At 35.2% G+C, this 16,432-nt stretch overlaps 1 protein-coding gene across 2 annotated transcripts; it reads right to left on the bottom strand.

The window, feature by feature from the left end:
• Positions 1-9,675: 9,675 nt before the first annotated feature.
• Positions 9,676-15,991, bottom strand: LOC142533421 (uncharacterized). 2 transcript variants are annotated; one of them, XM_075640178.1, is made up of 16 exons: positions 15,733-15,990; positions 14,495-14,590; positions 14,311-14,418; positions 14,089-14,124; positions 13,832-13,942; positions 13,617-13,700; positions 13,402-13,520; positions 12,641-12,742; positions 12,260-12,376; positions 12,121-12,186; positions 11,410-11,476; positions 10,971-11,024; positions 10,723-10,812; positions 10,536-10,562; positions 10,377-10,406; positions 9,676-9,967 (listed from the first exon to the last, which is right to left on the bottom strand). In XM_075640178.1, the coding sequence occupies exons 2-16, from the start codon at positions 14,552-14,554 to the stop codon at positions 9,839-9,841; spliced, it is 1,200 nt and encodes a 399-aa protein (XP_075496293.1). In that variant the 5' UTR covers positions 14,555-14,590; positions 15,733-15,990; the 3' UTR covers positions 9,676-9,838. The 2 variants fall into 2 exon arrangements, with proteins under 2 accessions (XP_075496293.1, XP_075496302.1); XM_075640187.1 differs by lacking the exon at positions 14,089-14,124 and having other exon boundaries at positions 15,733-15,991.
• Between the last annotated feature and the right edge of the window lie 441 nt (positions 15,992-16,432).

Raw genomic sequence — 16,432 nt, 5'->3', positions numbered from 1 at the left:
AATGACTGATCGCTATCAGTGTTAACCGCTTCTTCAGCATCTTCTTCAGTAATATCACTTTCTTTTGTTCATGATGGTTCTGCTTCCGAATTTTATACACCACTCATATCTCCTTTTTTGTTTAGAATGTATAGTCGGATACAAAAAGAGACGATATTACGACTTGGGCTTCATAATGAACAATTAACTCCTTGGTCTGGACAATTTGTTTGAGGGAAAAATCAATATGGACATGAAGTATGCTAGAGTGATCAGTATGAAGTCATATGATGAGGGGCAACATGTGAGTTAGACCAAGGAATATCTATATTCCGATTACCTTTGAACAAGGCACGGGAAATCTTCAGCATATCACTTACATCAGACGACTCCTCATCGGTATCTCTTATGACTCTTTTGTTAGAATAGGTGCCCAGTGAGCCAACTTGTAGTTTGATGTTTATTGACTCTTGTGCAAAAAAAAATTATTTTAATAATATTTAATGTTTTATTCAATCATGACATTTACTTTATTTGTATGTCAATGCAAGCTGCATATATAAAATCTTTGAATATGTAAAATGTATCATGAGGTATACCTCTCAACATAAGATCATGAAATTCATTAGAAAATTTTATATATATTCTAAACAGATTTTAGTCGAATCAGTCACCTAAAATAAAGATAAAAGTCGTTTGAGCTTGAGACTAGTATCTGTGATATAAACACCATGTTTCATTGGCAAGAACATGGATATATCTATTCATATAGATAGGTGATCATATCATGATGCACTGAACAACCCTCCGTCAGACTGTCCAAGTAGTTATCACTTATCGAGTGGAATATCCTGCGGTTATGGTCATACGTCATTAGTCCTTAGACCCGGGACAATGTAGAGGCTCTGCGTACTATCCACTTTGATTCGTTTACCTACTCTCTTGAGAGTCATCGGGTGGTAAGGTTTGATGTAGTTTTGAAATACGTAAGAGCAAATGCATTGTAATAGGAGATTCATCGTTTGCCCATGGGTGAATATATCATATGTAATCTGATGAGTTAATAATACAATGAGTTTCTGGCCTGAACAATAAAAGTATTTTATGAAAAGTTGTTTTCCTATTTGCACGTACGATGTGACTATTATTACTCAAAGACACATCACATCATTATCGAATTCAAATGCAATTCTTGATATACCGATGATTGCACTGTACTGTATGTTAACCATAATTTAAGGTTCTTGCATGTACTATCAGTGATACCTAGGGAATCGTGGGCAATGCTACTAGACACATTTACCATGATTTGTTGTGTACGATCATATTTGAGTTCCGACATTCTAGATCAAGGGGTTGACGAAAAGAATGAGACTAATTAGGATAACTCCGAATAAGAATAAATATTATTTTGAATCACATGAAGCTGTGAATACACGGCTAACTGTATCCATGAGCCATTGAGGTTCGCACAAATATTGGATTATGTGTTCCAGCTTAGATAGTCAAGTTCAAGGAGTTGAATTTAGCGACTATATTTGATGCAGATCAAACAAATTTCTCATAAAAAAGTTTATAAGTTGATTCCATGTATTGAATTTGTGGAAGTTAGCTTAACTGCTAATTAAGTAAAGAGAGTAAAACTACTTGTTTTTGTTAAAGAGTTCACAAAACTGACAGCTGCCAAAAATAGATCAGTGAAAATTTTGATTTTCGAAATTTTCAATTTTCATTATATAAACAAGATCTCTCGGTATATCGATGTTGTCTGATCGTCGATCGGGTTATAAATATAAAATTAAATAAATAAATATATATATATATATATATATATATATATATATATTAAATACACAAAGATAAACAATTCTAAGCATTCTATGGATGTTTTAATCGTACGACGTCCAACGAACGTTTTGAATGTCAAAACTAAAAATTTTAAACTTTCGATGTGCCTTATTTGCGAGAAAACGGTATTCCAACAGTGTTTTCAGAGCCAATATTTTCTATCTTATGTTTCTATTATTGTTTAAATCGCGTTGAGTATTTTATTTCTAACAGCGTTTGAAATTCCAGAAAAATTAAAGACCCTGAAAATATTGTTTTGAAAACAAAAATAATTATTTTTCGCGACTGTCGGGAATTGTTCCGGGAAGCTCATGCAGTTCTGGGCAGCGGTGTTTGCCCATAGCAAGTTCTTTTAAAAATAAAAAATTTAAAGTGTGGTCAGGGCTGTGCATGATGCCCGAACTGTTCGGGCAATGTGAAAAAGGGGACAAACAGGGTTGCCCGAGATCCCGACAGGGACTCTTTTGGGAGTCTCGAGACGTTTTCTTATTTTTGAAATTTTTGGATCAAAATTGATATTTTTTATGAAAATTAATCAAATTAACTATCGAAAATAAATTTTAATTAAATTATAAAATTTTCTCACGAAATAAATATTGGATTTTATTATTTATGATAAAAATTGTTTTACATTAAATTTAATTAATTAATGAAAGTTAAATAAAAGTGTTTGTTTAACTTATTAATTATAGTAGTTAGTGATAATTTACAAGATACATGATTTGTTGATAATATGTTTTTATTATGGATTTAATATAATATTTGATATTATTATATGACAAATGGATGATCTAGAGTCATGAACAATTTCCTAGGTGTATGTTAGAAGGATATTTTACATGTTAAGTTTTAATTATTCGATAATTATTTAAAGTGGGTCTGATTTATGGCATGATCCTACCTCTAAATTTGTATTTCAATGTGCCATTGAAACTTAATGTAAATATTAGTGGGAGTTCAAGATTTGAAGATGGTGAACTCAAATCCTCAAGAGTTTTGAAGAAGACACATAAAATATTGAAAACTTATGTAATATTGCATTTGCATCCATGTATTTACCTAGGTTTTGGACAAGTATCCATATATGGCTCATATGGATAATTAACTTTCAGTTATCGATAATCCTTTATTATTTATAAAACATGTAATATATTATAAATAATCAATAATATCGTTATTATTAATATAATAAAAAATTTCGCATGAATCAGGTAAGCATACAAAAAATCCGACACAATATTTTAAAAATAATGATGAAACAAATTTTCAAATTTAAAATATCTCATTTCGTATAAGATTCAAAATTTAAATCATGCTCATTAAAAAAAAGTAATATTTTTTTGTCTTCAATCAACGGTGGTTGCATGATGATCGTTACCCACGCTCAGACTTTGTCCTAGATAATTGGGAAGGTATGGACATCGAAAAGCTGTGACTTTCACTGACATACTTGATCTGAATTACGTGAAACTCCCATAAATTTGGCATATATAATTGAAGATATCAGACCACTTTCCACAAAGATTCAATCGAATCTCAGTCCATTGCAAGGGAAAGACGTGAATGACATTCTTAAGTATCTGAGAAGAATAAATAATTTGTTTTTGGTTTACGGGGGATGAAAAATTAAAATTTTAAGATTATAATGATTCTAGATTCCAATAAAATGTATCAAATAACATCTGCTTAAACTTTGATTGCCCGCCTTCTTTACCTCTAGCCCCTCCATCCTCTATTTATATAAGTATCTACTCTAATTGGTACAAAAGCATTCAGATTCCATAAAAATGCCAAAGCAATTATACCAACAGCTTAAATGTTGGTCCCACGTACAGAATTTGAGATAATAAAACCCGAAAATAAAGAATAAACTGGACACCGAGATTTACGTGGAAAACCCCTAAAAATTATTAGGGTAAAAACCACGGGCAAGATGAAAAGAATTCACTATAATATTTTGTGGTGTACAACTCACTCACTGTGTTTTCAAAGAAAACATACTCTCTTAATACATGAGAACAAAACACCTCACAAATATTATAGAACTAAGCACTCAAATGCTTATAAGATGAGAGAAAACTCGAAGAAGGAATGATTTGAAATGAAGGGAGGAGAGCTCTACTTATAGAGCTCATTGTCCGTGTGAATACGCTTTAAAAACGCGTATTAAAATTCATCTTCAAATTTTCCTCGGCCAACCCACGTTTTTCATTCAGCCCATTCAAAGTATGCCACCTTTGGCCCCATATCATTTAATTTTTTTTTGCCGACATTTCTCCCACTTGGAGATTTGATTGAGAACCAAACACATCTCCACACATCATTTCAATCTTGTCATTTCCTGCTGCTTACGTTTTCGCTAGACCACTTGAGAATCTACACCACTCAAACTTTTCAATGTTCACTGGCTTGGTCAGAACATCAGCTATGTTATTTTTTGTATAGATATTCTGCATATCCAAGCTTCCTTCCTCTACTACTTCTCGCACAAAGTGAAATTAGACTCCAATGTGTTTCGTCCTGGAATGAAAGGCTGGATTCCTTGCAATGTGCAAGGCACTCTGACTGTCACAAAACAAAGGAACATTCTCTTGTCTGTCCCCGATCTCCTCCAATAACCTTTTAATCCATATTGCCTCCTTGCAAGCTTGAGTAGCTGCCATGTATTCTGCCTCCGTTGCAGATAACGCCACAACTGTCTGAAGTTTTGAAACCCAGCTTACAGCTCCCCTCGCAAGTGTAAACATATAACCAGTAGTAGATTTCCTTTTATCAGGATCACCTGCATAATCTGAATCGACATAGCCCCTGAGTGTAAAATCCGATCCTCCATAACATAATGCAGCATTCGAGGTACCTTTAATGTATCTAAGGATCCTCTTAACAGTGCTCCAATGCTCTCTTCCAGGATTCGCCATATACAGACTAACTGCTCCCAATGCTTGAGCAATGTCCGGTCTTGTACAGATCATGGCGAACATCAGACTTCCCACTGCTGATGCATATGGTACTCGAGACATCTTCATCCTCTCTGCTTCACTGCTAGGACACATCTCGGAGGATAACTTGAAGTTAACAGGAAGAGGAGTCGATATTGGCTTACTATCTTGCATGTTGAAACGTTGCAAGACTTTCTTCAAATAATTTTTCTGGGAAAGCCAAATCTTTCTGTTGCTTCTGTCTCGGTGAACTTGCATCCCTAGAATCTTGTTTGCTGGTCCCAAGTCCTTCATATCAAATTCCCTAGTCAACTGTGTCTTCAATCCTTGAACATGATCTTTGTTGGGGCCTGCTACCAACATGTCGTCCACATACAATAGCAAAATGATATAATCATCATCGGACCTCTTGAAATACGTACAAGGGTCTGCACTCAATCTGTTGTATCCAAGGCTCATGATATAGGAATCAAATCTCTTGTACCAACACCTCGGCGCCTGTTTGAGACCGTACAGAGATTTCTTCAACCTGCAAACCAAATTCTCTTTGCCTTTTTCCGCAAAACCTTCTGGCTGGAGCATATAGATTTCTTCTTCAAGATCCCCATGAAGAAATTTTGTTTTCACATCTAGCTGTTCTAGATGTAGGTCAAACACCGCACACAATGCCAACACTACTCTGACTGTTGTAAGTCGAACCACAGGAGAAAATATCTCATTGAAGTCAATGCCTTCTTTCTGAGCATACCCTTTTACCACCAATCTAGCACGATACCGCTCCACTTGGTTATTGCGATCACGCTTGATCTTATAGACCCATCTATTTCCAATGGATTTCCTCCCTCGTGGTAGTGTAACAAGATCCCAAGTTTTATTCATGTCTAATGCCTCCAATTCTTCTTACATTGCTATCATCCACAAAGATACATCCGAGCTTTGAGTAGCCTCGTGGAAACTCGATGGCTCACCATCCTCTGATAATAGACAATATGCAATGTTGCTTTCAGTGACATAATCTGAAAGCCAACCTGGTGGTTTTCTGTCTCGAGTTGACTGCCTCACATTGGAAACCTCAGACTAAACATGTTCTTGTTCTTCGTGCTCTGGTACTGCTTCACAAGAAACTTGACCTTCGTCCGTCTTATTTTCCACCTGAAAAATAGTATTTTCTGAACTCGGTGTGCCTTTGTATCCCTTTACTTTATCTTCCTCGAAGATAACATCCCTGCTGATGCAAGCTTGTGAACAGTAGGATCCCACAAGCGAAACCCCTTAACTCCATCAGCATAGCCCAAGAAGATACATTTTCTGGATTTTGAGTCCAACTTCGATCTTTCTTGTTCATTGTACAGAACGTACACATGACTTCCAAATGTATGCAAATGAGAATAATTCGTCGGCTTCCCAGTCCACACTCCATCGGAGTCTTCAGATCAATCGCCACTGAAGGAGAACGATTGATAATATAACAAGCGGTTCTGACTGCTTCCGCCCAAAATGATTTCTCTAGACCCGCACTCCTCAACATAGCTCTTGTTCTGTCCAACAAGGTTCTGTTCATCCGCTCCACCACTCCATTCTGTTGAGGTGTGTAAGCCGTCGTGAATTGTCTCTTGATGCCCTCATGTTGACAATATGCATCAAATTCATCACTGGTATATTCTCCTCCATTGTCAGTCCTTAGACACTTGATTTTCTTTTCTGAATCAAGTTCAACTCGCGCTTTGAAATCTTTGAAGATCTGGAAAACATCTGATTTCTTCTTGATTGGATACACCCAACATCTCTTAGAGAAATCATCAATGAACGAGACAAAGTATCTCGCTCCTCCTAGGGATAAAACCGGTGCTTGCCAAACATCCGAATGAATCAGCTCCAATATGCTTTTGCTCCTTGCAGTAGAATTGCCAAACTTTAATCTGTGTTGTTTACTGGTAACACAGTGCTCACAAAAGGGTAGTGACACTTTAAGTCCCGGCAGCAGCTTTCGTTCTGAGAGAATTTTCAACCCTCGTTCTGACATATGCCCGAGCTTTCTATGCCATAACACTGTTAATTCTTCTACTGAACCAATTGATGCAACAGCTAATTCTGCCTCTTTGTGTGTTTCTCCCAAAAGTACATACATATTTGCAGCAACTTTTTCTGCCTTCATAACCACAAGCGTGCCTTTCACAATTTTCATGATCCCGTTCTCGATACGAGTTTTGCACCCGATGTCATCCAATTTCCCCAAGGACAAAAGATTCTTCGTCAGTCCTTTCACATGTCGTACCTCCTGTATGGTGCGAATGGTGCCATCAAACATTTTAATTTGATAGTACCGACCCCAGCGATTTCCAAGGCATGATCATTTCCCATGAACACAGATCCTCCTGAGACTGGTTCATAATGATCAAACCATTCTCTCCGAGACGTCATATGCCACGTCGCTCCTGAATCCATAATCCATGTGTCACAAAATTTGTGTCTGCCTTCTGCAACAGTTGCTGCTTCGTTGAATAATATTTCACCACTGTCTGAAGTACCGGCCACATTTCCTTGAGAGCTTTTATCGATACACGTACACTCTTTCTTGAAGTGCCCTTTACCGCCACATTTAAAGCAGTAAATATTTTTCTTCTAACTTCTCGACTTTGATCTACCTCGCCTTTGGCTCCCACTGGAGTCACGGTCCATAAATCTTCCTCTTATCATCGGCAAAGCCTCTGCCTGCTTTGAAGTTACCAACATGTCTTCCTTATTCTTGCGCCGGCTTTCTTCTCCGAGAACCGCGGTTAAGACATCGTCGAATCTTAGAAAGCCCATAAGAATATTGTTGGTAATGTTGATGATAAGTTGATCATATGAATCTGGTAGACTTTGAAGTAGAAGCTCCGCACGTTCATTTTCCCCTATTTTATGCCCCATGAAAGTGAGTTGGGCACATAGAGTATTTAGTGTGTTGATATGGTCGGTCATCGAAGAGGATTCCGCCATCCGAAAAGTATAAAGCCTTCTCTTTAGGAAAATCATGTTGTGTAGCGACTTGACCTCGTACATCTTTGTCAGAGTATCCCAAATAACTTTGGCTGTTTTTATCTCAGAGATACTTGACAGAACTTCGTCTGCTATAGCCAAGTGTAAATTGGCAACAGCATTATCATTCATCTCATTCCATTTTCCATCATCTGTAATCTCCACCGGTCTATCTCCAATAGCCGCCAAGCAATTTTCATTTCTTAAAACTGCTTGTATCTTTATTTTTCATAGCATAAAATTGCTTCCATTGAACTTTGCTATCTCGTACCTTCCCGCCATTATATCTACAACAATTTTAGTAGACTAGACAAAATAATCCCGCCTTAAATAAAAAATCTCAAAAAATCTTTTCTGATGTGGAAGATCAGTCTAGGCTGCAACCACAGAGCATACTCAGAATTTTAAGAAATTTTAAACCAAGGCTCTGATACCACTTGTTGGTCCCACGTGCGGAATTTGAGATAATAAAACCCGAAAATAAAGAATAAACTGAACACCGAGATTTACGTGGAAAACCCCTAAAAATTATTATGGTAAAAACCACGGGCAAGATGAAAAGAATTCCACTATAATATTTTGTGGTGTACAACTCACTCACTGTGTTTCCAAAGAGAACACACTCTCTTAATACAGGAGAACAAAACACCTCACAAATATTATAGAACTAAGCACTTAAATGCTTATAAGATGAGAGAAAACTCGAAGAATGGATGATTTGAAATGAAGGGAGGAGAGCTCTACTTATAGAGCCCATTGTCCGTGTGAATACGCTTTAAAAACGCGTATTAAAATTCATCTTCAAATTTTCCTCGGCCAACCCACGTTTTTCATTCAGCCCATTCAAAGTATGCCACCTTTGGTCCCATATCATTTAATTTTTTTTTTGCCGACATTAAAGCCAATGGGTTTACTTCATTGGACTCCAAACAAAATCTATACCCAAAACAATAAAATCATCGAAAAAACCCAAACCCTCGATTCTTTTACTGAAAAATTCCAGTTCACTACGAATTCTTCACTTGAACTAGCGTGATCAACTCCATTTCGACACAATTAAAGGAACAAAATGTATTGAAATCACAGCAAAGGGATTAACTTCGACTTAATCAAACGGGTTGTGATCATAGCGGCCGGCCATGTTCTTGGTCAATTATACATCTATATTATCTAGTTTCATCGAAATATTCATCATCGTCTGTTGGAATTTATAAGTTGGAATTTGAATGTAAACGATTAGAACTTACGAAGTGGGGATGAAATAAACATCATTGATTATTGTTTTATTGTTGAGTATATCTCTTGTGAGACGGTCTCACGAATATTTATCTGTGAGACGGGTCAATCATACCAATATTCACAATAAAAAATAATGATATTAATATAAAAAGTAATATTTTTTTCATGGATAACTCAAATAAGATATCTGTCTCACAAAATACGACTCGTGAGTCCGTCTCACACAAGTTTTTGCTTTAATTGTTTTCGTAGTTCCCTCAAGACGATTAACCGAATCCAATATATGTGACTTAGCCATGTCACAAAGGATCAGATTCAATGTTAACGAGATGCTACAATAAGAGTATCAACGTCGCTACAAATTCAATTGCAATCATTGCGCCAAAGATTGTGATGTTCGATCTTAAATAAAAAAAATTGTGAAAATAATGATTATTTGATTTACCACGACATAACATACTCGGATATATTGAAATCAATCAAAGTTATTATATTCCTTAAATTATGGAATAGAAAAAAAAAAAAAAAAAAACTAATCAAACTTGGGAAGTCACGCGATGATTTTGCCCTCTAAGAAAAAACAATCTTAAAAAGGAAAATGCAATTTATCGAGTAAAAAAATAAGACGGGAACCGTGCTGGAGCTGAACATGTTGTCACGGAACAAAAAATGCAATTTATTGAGTAAAAAAATATACAAAAAAACATATATATTTTTTTTCAGTTGCCAAGCGGCCTTGTAGAAAGGAAAAAAATATGTATATGGGTTTAAAAGGCACCCCAAGAGAAGGTGCAACTCTAGGTTAAAACATTTGGTCATTCGTTGCGCCTATGATTAGGTCTCGGCGACGAAGGAAATGGGTCGACCCAGTTCTCGTCTTCCCTAATAGCTTCTTCCCATCGCTCCTTAAATTTTTGAAGTTCTATCGTAGATTGCCTCCGAATCTGCACAATTCGATTCAATGTTTAACTTTAATGATAATAATGCTAAAATAATCGTTCGCTAACATGATTTGACATTATCTTTGACAAATCATGTACCCAATTTGTACATGTAATCTGCTTAAATCATTATGTGACGAATATACATTGTTATGGAATAGAAGATGATAATAAGGTTACACTTGAATCGATGAATTTCAAATCAACTCTTTTATGTTTATATAGTGTTTCATGTTAATTAAAATGCATTTCAAATTCTGTCATTTGAAATTCATTCTACTTTATGTAGCTAATATATAAATAAATATTGTATGAATTTGATATTTGATTTATTATTCTAATGTTAATAATAAAACTATAGTCGAAACTTTTTGAATCCATTTCCCATAATTAAAATTCTCAAATGCCTCACCTCTAATCTCATGTCGATCCCGTGCCGCCTCTAGACAAAGGAGAAAAATAAGGCAGGACATAAAGTTCAGCATCAGTGAAATCTGTGTTGGTGAAGTACACTGACGAAGGAAACGAGAAGATAAATTACAATACATGGTGTAAGAGGTGGAAGCCATACCTTTGAGCTCTCCTCAGGATTTGAAACCTGAATGGATATCAAGAAATGCAAAAGTCAATTGTTATGGCTATAACGAAGAGTTTCAAGAATTAATAGGCGCTGAGTACTTCAATATATGAGATAAAAACAAGATTAGGTACCAGACGAGCTTACGAAATGGATTACTGAGAAGAATGTAGTTAATCACCTTTGTTGCAGGTTGACCACCCAATGTTTGTATGCTTTGATGAACTATGTATTCACTATCAACTATTCCCACATTTCTTGTGCGATCTCCCTAACAGTTCACAATTAATACAAAGAACGTAAATAAACTCTAACAAGGAGCAAAACTGTTGAGGGTGAAAAAACAAAATTCTAGTTGTTTGTTTCGCTAGTAGAAAATAGCTTGTACAAAAAAACCAACCAAACACGTTCCCTATAAAGTAGTTTTACCTGTGCACAATACCCGAGTTTCATGTCCATTCCCCATCCATGAACAAGATCATTCTGACAAAACAAAATACTCCATAAGAAATGGTACACAAGAATCGAGGTATTACAGATTAGGATGAGAAATATAAACTTGAGTGACCATAATTTCGATCAAACACTATACACCTAAGGTCTTAAAGCTCATCAGCAGCTCAGCGCAAGTTTAATGGCAGAAAAACAATTGCCAAGGCCACCACGACACTGTCAGAAGGTTTTCATCGCTGCAAATAATAAACAGTCTATATAGAGGATGTATCCAAAAGATCTCTACTCGTGTTTTTTTTCTTGTGGCCCTCAGTTTTGAAAACATTACAATAGATTTTGCATGTTCAAGTCCACAAGTTTTACATTTGAAACTCAGCATGAAAGGAAATGTTTCTTATAAAAACTACAATATTACCTGTATCAAATGCCAGGCACAATGCCAAGCCAATCTTGAAAACACAGGAGCCATTCCTTCCACAAACCTGAAATTGAGCGACATGCTTCACTAAAAATGGGGAAAACAACAAAACTACATAATTACATGAGATGTTATGGACACGTACAAAGGCGACCAATAGCGCTGTAGTTAGGAGATGTGAGATCATGATTTGCACCCATATAATACACGAAGAGGGAGACCAATAAATATTTGAATAAAAACAATTAAGCATGATATACATTATTTAAATATAGATGAGAATACGATAAAAAGATATAGAATAACGATTAAACATGATATACATTATTTAAATATAGATAGGAATATAATAAAAGACATAGCATAACGACATATGAGGATCCATATAGCTGACTCCACTGAGTGGGATAAAGGTTTATGTGTCGTTGTCACGAACTATTTATTTATATTTACCTTTCAAGCATGTCAAAATGTTGCGGAAAATTTTTAAAACAAATACAACCTCAAGTTCATCAAGTATTTGTATGACAAAACAAGTAATTTGTAAAGAACAAGGTAAACCAAAAAAAAAAAACTAGAAAGAGTGATGTAGAAACTGGATACAAGTAAATATTTAGTATGTAGATATGACACAATGAAACAAGTTTCTTGGGAAAAAAAAACTTATCAGAATAAAGAAGGCAGTAAGACAAAATGATGGTAACTTACCCAGTGCATGGTGGACCCTCGCTTTCTTCTGAACAGTTGATACTACCTCTTACATCATAGACTCTTCTGCTCAAATCAGAATGAATATACTCATATGAAACTAAGAATTCGAATCATGCAAAGTACACACGTGACTCACCTGTGAAATTGATTCATTCTGTTTCTTACTGTGATCCTGTGATGTATACCAGTAGAATTTGGGTCCAAAGCTGGCTGGGATATCTCAAGCCCTTCTGATTTTACTATTTCCAGATATCTAACAAAAATGAAATAATAATCAACCAAAAAAAGATTCCACTAGGACAGAGAAAAACAATAGCTAGTATTACAAAGAGGTAACCAGAAGTTTCAGAATAATAAATTGCGACTGGATACTTTTGTTGAGTAAGAAGGAAAGGTTTATCAAAATTGAGATGATGAAGTGCTCCACCGAGATTCATTGGCGTTAAAAACAAATTTCTTGGGATAGAGTAAAAAGTCGATGAGTAGAAAATGAAGGTCATACAGCCTGCAAGTTTACCTTCCAGGGTGGAAATTGTCCACCCCTAAATCTTCATCCCAGAGGAATAAGTAATCGTAAACAGAAACAATAGCAGGATGTAGAAAACGTTTTGCAAACCACCTGAAATTGGTAAAGAAACAGTTGATGACATGCCACATCATGTAAAGAGAGAAAAATAATTCCGTTTCTTTATCTGTATAAAAATTTGAGATGAAATCTGCATACATTAAAACAAAAAGTGCATAAAATCCCCCATCTGTAGCAACCAGAGGGAGACGTAACACATTGTACTTTAATACACGTAAGTGGATCAAATACACCAGAAAGAGTCAGCTAAAAAACTATACCTGTGCAATTTTATAAAAAAAAAACATAGACCAAAAAATGCCTGCTCCTACATGTAGTACGACATGTTTTGAATGAGGTGAGGACTAATTTTTTTTAAAAAAATTACAGATCTATTTGTGCAAATCATCCAGCCAGAAACATATAGCCTGGTATTTTAGTCATAAGTTACTGTGAGCTGAGCAACAGCTGCTAGTCACAACAAAAAGAGATGTTCACCTGGAGAAATCTTCACTTAGACGTAACCACACTCTCTGGGAACAAAGATAAACTAAATATAATTTGCCACCTTTTTGGTATGTAATAGAAGTACTTAACAATTGATAGATGGTCTAGTCACATTTCACATACTTAAAAGACAAAAAAAGTTAAATTTGCACAATAAAGAGACAAGAATATAGGCAATTAAGCACACGCACACATATATATATTACCATTTTGTTTGGTTATGGGCAACGATATGCGTGGCTTCACTACTCCACTCCAGGTCCCACCATCCATCCAAGTTACCATCATAGTGGAACAAAATAATTGTAAAATTTTCTGAAAGAAACTGAGTTCAAAAAATCAAGTAACGAATGAGGACATCTACTATAGTAATATAGCATTAAAATAATTATTGCTTCTAAATAGTGATAGACTGTTGCACCTTTTGAACCATGGTATCAACATTCTCCTTCTGTTTAATCCCAACAGGTATTGCCAGCAAATATTTAGAGCTCCAGCTATTGACCTGAACATTCAGAAGAATCCGTAGGTGGAGTTGATAATTGATTTCAGATCCATCATATACAATTCATCAAACTGCATTGGGAAAAACACAGTGAAAAAAATAAAATCGTTCCATCAAAACTTGGTCATTACCTTTGACCTCGAGCTGCTTGTCGTCCACAGTGGCTTTAATTCCAGGTCTGACCTGTCTTCAATGATACCTCGAGGCAAACTATTCAAACCTGAAATAGCTGAACCTGCTTCCTGGAATGATACATCAATGGTATTGGCAGTTGCAATGAGTCGAAGGCCTTTCAATATAATCAACTATCCAAGACATCATGGAAACTGAATTTGATAGAAATGAGTAAGTGGTTTTTAAAAAAGAGAAACCTCAGTAAGATAATCACCTTTGCTGCGTAAAAACTATGCAATTTTGACTCCATCTAACAAAAGTGAGAAGAAGGTAATTAGGTTGTCGTCATATGTCAAGTCAACTCCGTTGAACAAACAAACTTAGGATATCCTAAAAACTTTCATCTATAGCAAACATCCTATCGATAGCATTTCACATATCAATTCACATTCATAGCAAAACAACCAATTTTTAATAAGATTATCAGTTAACGTACCTCTGTCTGTTGATACTGATAATTAGTGGTCCTATATATGATGAACAGTGTTAATATGCACACAACTACCATCAATGGCATCTGTGTCATCTTTGCTCCATATGATCCCTGCAATGCCATTTACAAATAATCACAAGAGATGTTACTCCTACTTAAATAATTAGAAGAGTTTTAGGCAACATACCCGGTCAAATAAAAAATGCTGTTTCTTCAACAGCCATCTCGATGATTTGGATGCCTTCATAGGCAACTATGGATTTTGATTCTTTCTCATCACAATCTGCAATTAAAGCATGTATATCAAGTGGTATCAACAATTAACATATGACTGACATTTAAATAACACGTGCTCAAATATGATTATGCATGATTGATTTTTACAGCTATATATTGTGGCAAAAAATTTAAATAACAATTCTAAAAGAAAAAGAAAAAGAGGCCGTTACAAACTTTAAAACACAGTCAGGAAGGATTCATTAAAGAGTTAAAAGTGAGTCCAAACCCAGCATCTGGTCACCTTCCCTATCCTATGACCCAAACAGACCACTTTTCTTAATTAACATTAAGAGTGAACGAGAGTGAAATAGCGACGTCCAGGCCTTGTTAGGTGCTCAGTATGCTTTTGCCTTGTATGCATAATAGTCCATGTGGACTAAAGGAGGTAAAAATATATCCAATATGTTACAACGAGTCCATGTAGATGTTTCAAGCCAATGAATTGACAAGCGACTTTGTCATTCCACCCCTTCCAGAGAGTAAGAATGAAAAATGAAAGCTTTAAAAATGCATGCTGATTTCTTGTCTTTGATATCCAGTTGTCATTTCGGCCAACATGCAAGTTTTCAGATCAATCAAAAATTTGAATTGTGTAATAATACCAAACAGCCGCCCAGAACCAGAATTTCAATTTCTTTGACACATTCTCAAAAACGACAGGCTTGACAACATCGCCATAGAAACAGACAAGTAGAATTAAAATAAGAAAAATTTAGCTATTAAGCTCCAAGTCAAAAATGACCATTACTTTTCCTCAGTGACTTTTGATATAATAAACAACTAAAATTTTATCAGCACAAGGAAATGGAGATGAATATAAAATATTAAGCACTTGCGTCACCTCGAAAAACAAAAAGATTTTCGCTTCCCAAAAACCAAAAAAAAAAACAAAAAACAAAAACATTCCCAATCTTTAAATTAAGTAAACACCAAAACCATTTAATCACACAACGAAAAACAAACAAGAAATTATCATTGACGCTTCGAATGAGAATAAAAGAACTTCATCCACCGAGAACAAAGAACAAGAAACACTTCAAAACACTACTTACCCCGAAACACCAAAACTAAAAATTTGAAATATCAAAAATAAGAAAGAAAAACGGCAATCAAATCATCAAGCACGTCGCAAAACAAAACACATACATTGAAACACCGATTGGATCAAAACCGAGGCAAACGCGATCAAAATTCCAGCAGAAATCAAGCTCCAGGGATCTCTCACAGCGGTTTCAAATCTCCGTGCTATACAAAACTAGGGAAAAAAAACCCACATACAAGTGCGTATACGTGTGTGTCTCTGTGCGAAAAAAGTGAGAGGAATAGAGAGAAAAGAGAGATTGTAGGAAGCGAAAGCGTCTCCAGCGGACGAGTGTTGGCATAAAATGGTAAAGAGGTGCATTTGTCTTCTTCTACGCACACTTCAATTACTTTTAGCCGAAATAATAAGTAATTAAGAAAAAGCATGCAATTAATTACTGCTGAAAAATGTGTTTAGATACATTAATTGATTGATTCTTATAAAAGCTAATAATTGGAAAACCAAAAATCAGATATTGCATTATCTTATCTTATTTCCTAAATATATAAATAAAAGATTTATTTTTTCAAATGTAAAACTATGTTATCTTTTCTAAAATAATGTAGAAAAATTTGCAAATTGAACTTCAAATTTCAATCACTTAAAAATATTATAATTTATTTTTTCACTTTTATTAATCAAAATTCAAACATGTCTATATTTTTATTTTTTTCCAAATAAATAATCTTATTTGTAAAAGTTTAATTTTGTCAACTTCCTGCAAATGGAACTTTTGGCCAAAGCTTCAAATTCAATTTTTATATG

The sequence above is a fragment of the Primulina tabacum genome, chromosome 2 (genome assembly GCF_025594145.1).
Source record: "Primulina tabacum isolate GXHZ01 chromosome 2, ASM2559414v2, whole genome shotgun sequence".
NCBI classification, from domain to species: Eukaryota; Viridiplantae; Streptophyta; class Magnoliopsida; order Lamiales; family Gesneriaceae; genus Primulina; species Primulina tabacum.
Note: the sequence above shows the minus strand (reverse complement) of the source record. Positions and strands in the feature narration are given on the sequence as shown.

Coding starts and splice junctions, on each gene's coding strand:
- LOC142533421 (XM_075640178.1), bottom strand. CDS start 14,554: ATGAAGGCATCCAAATCATCGAGATGGCTGTTGAAGAAACAGCATTTT. Junction 13,521..13,616: donor TTGATACCATGGTTCAAAAG/GTGCAACAGTCT, acceptor TTTTGAACTCAG/TTTCTTTCAGAAAATTTTAC. Junction 11,025..11,409: donor GTGCCTGGCATTTGATACAG/GTAATATTGTAG, acceptor TTGTTTTGTCAG/AATGATCTTGTTCATGGATG.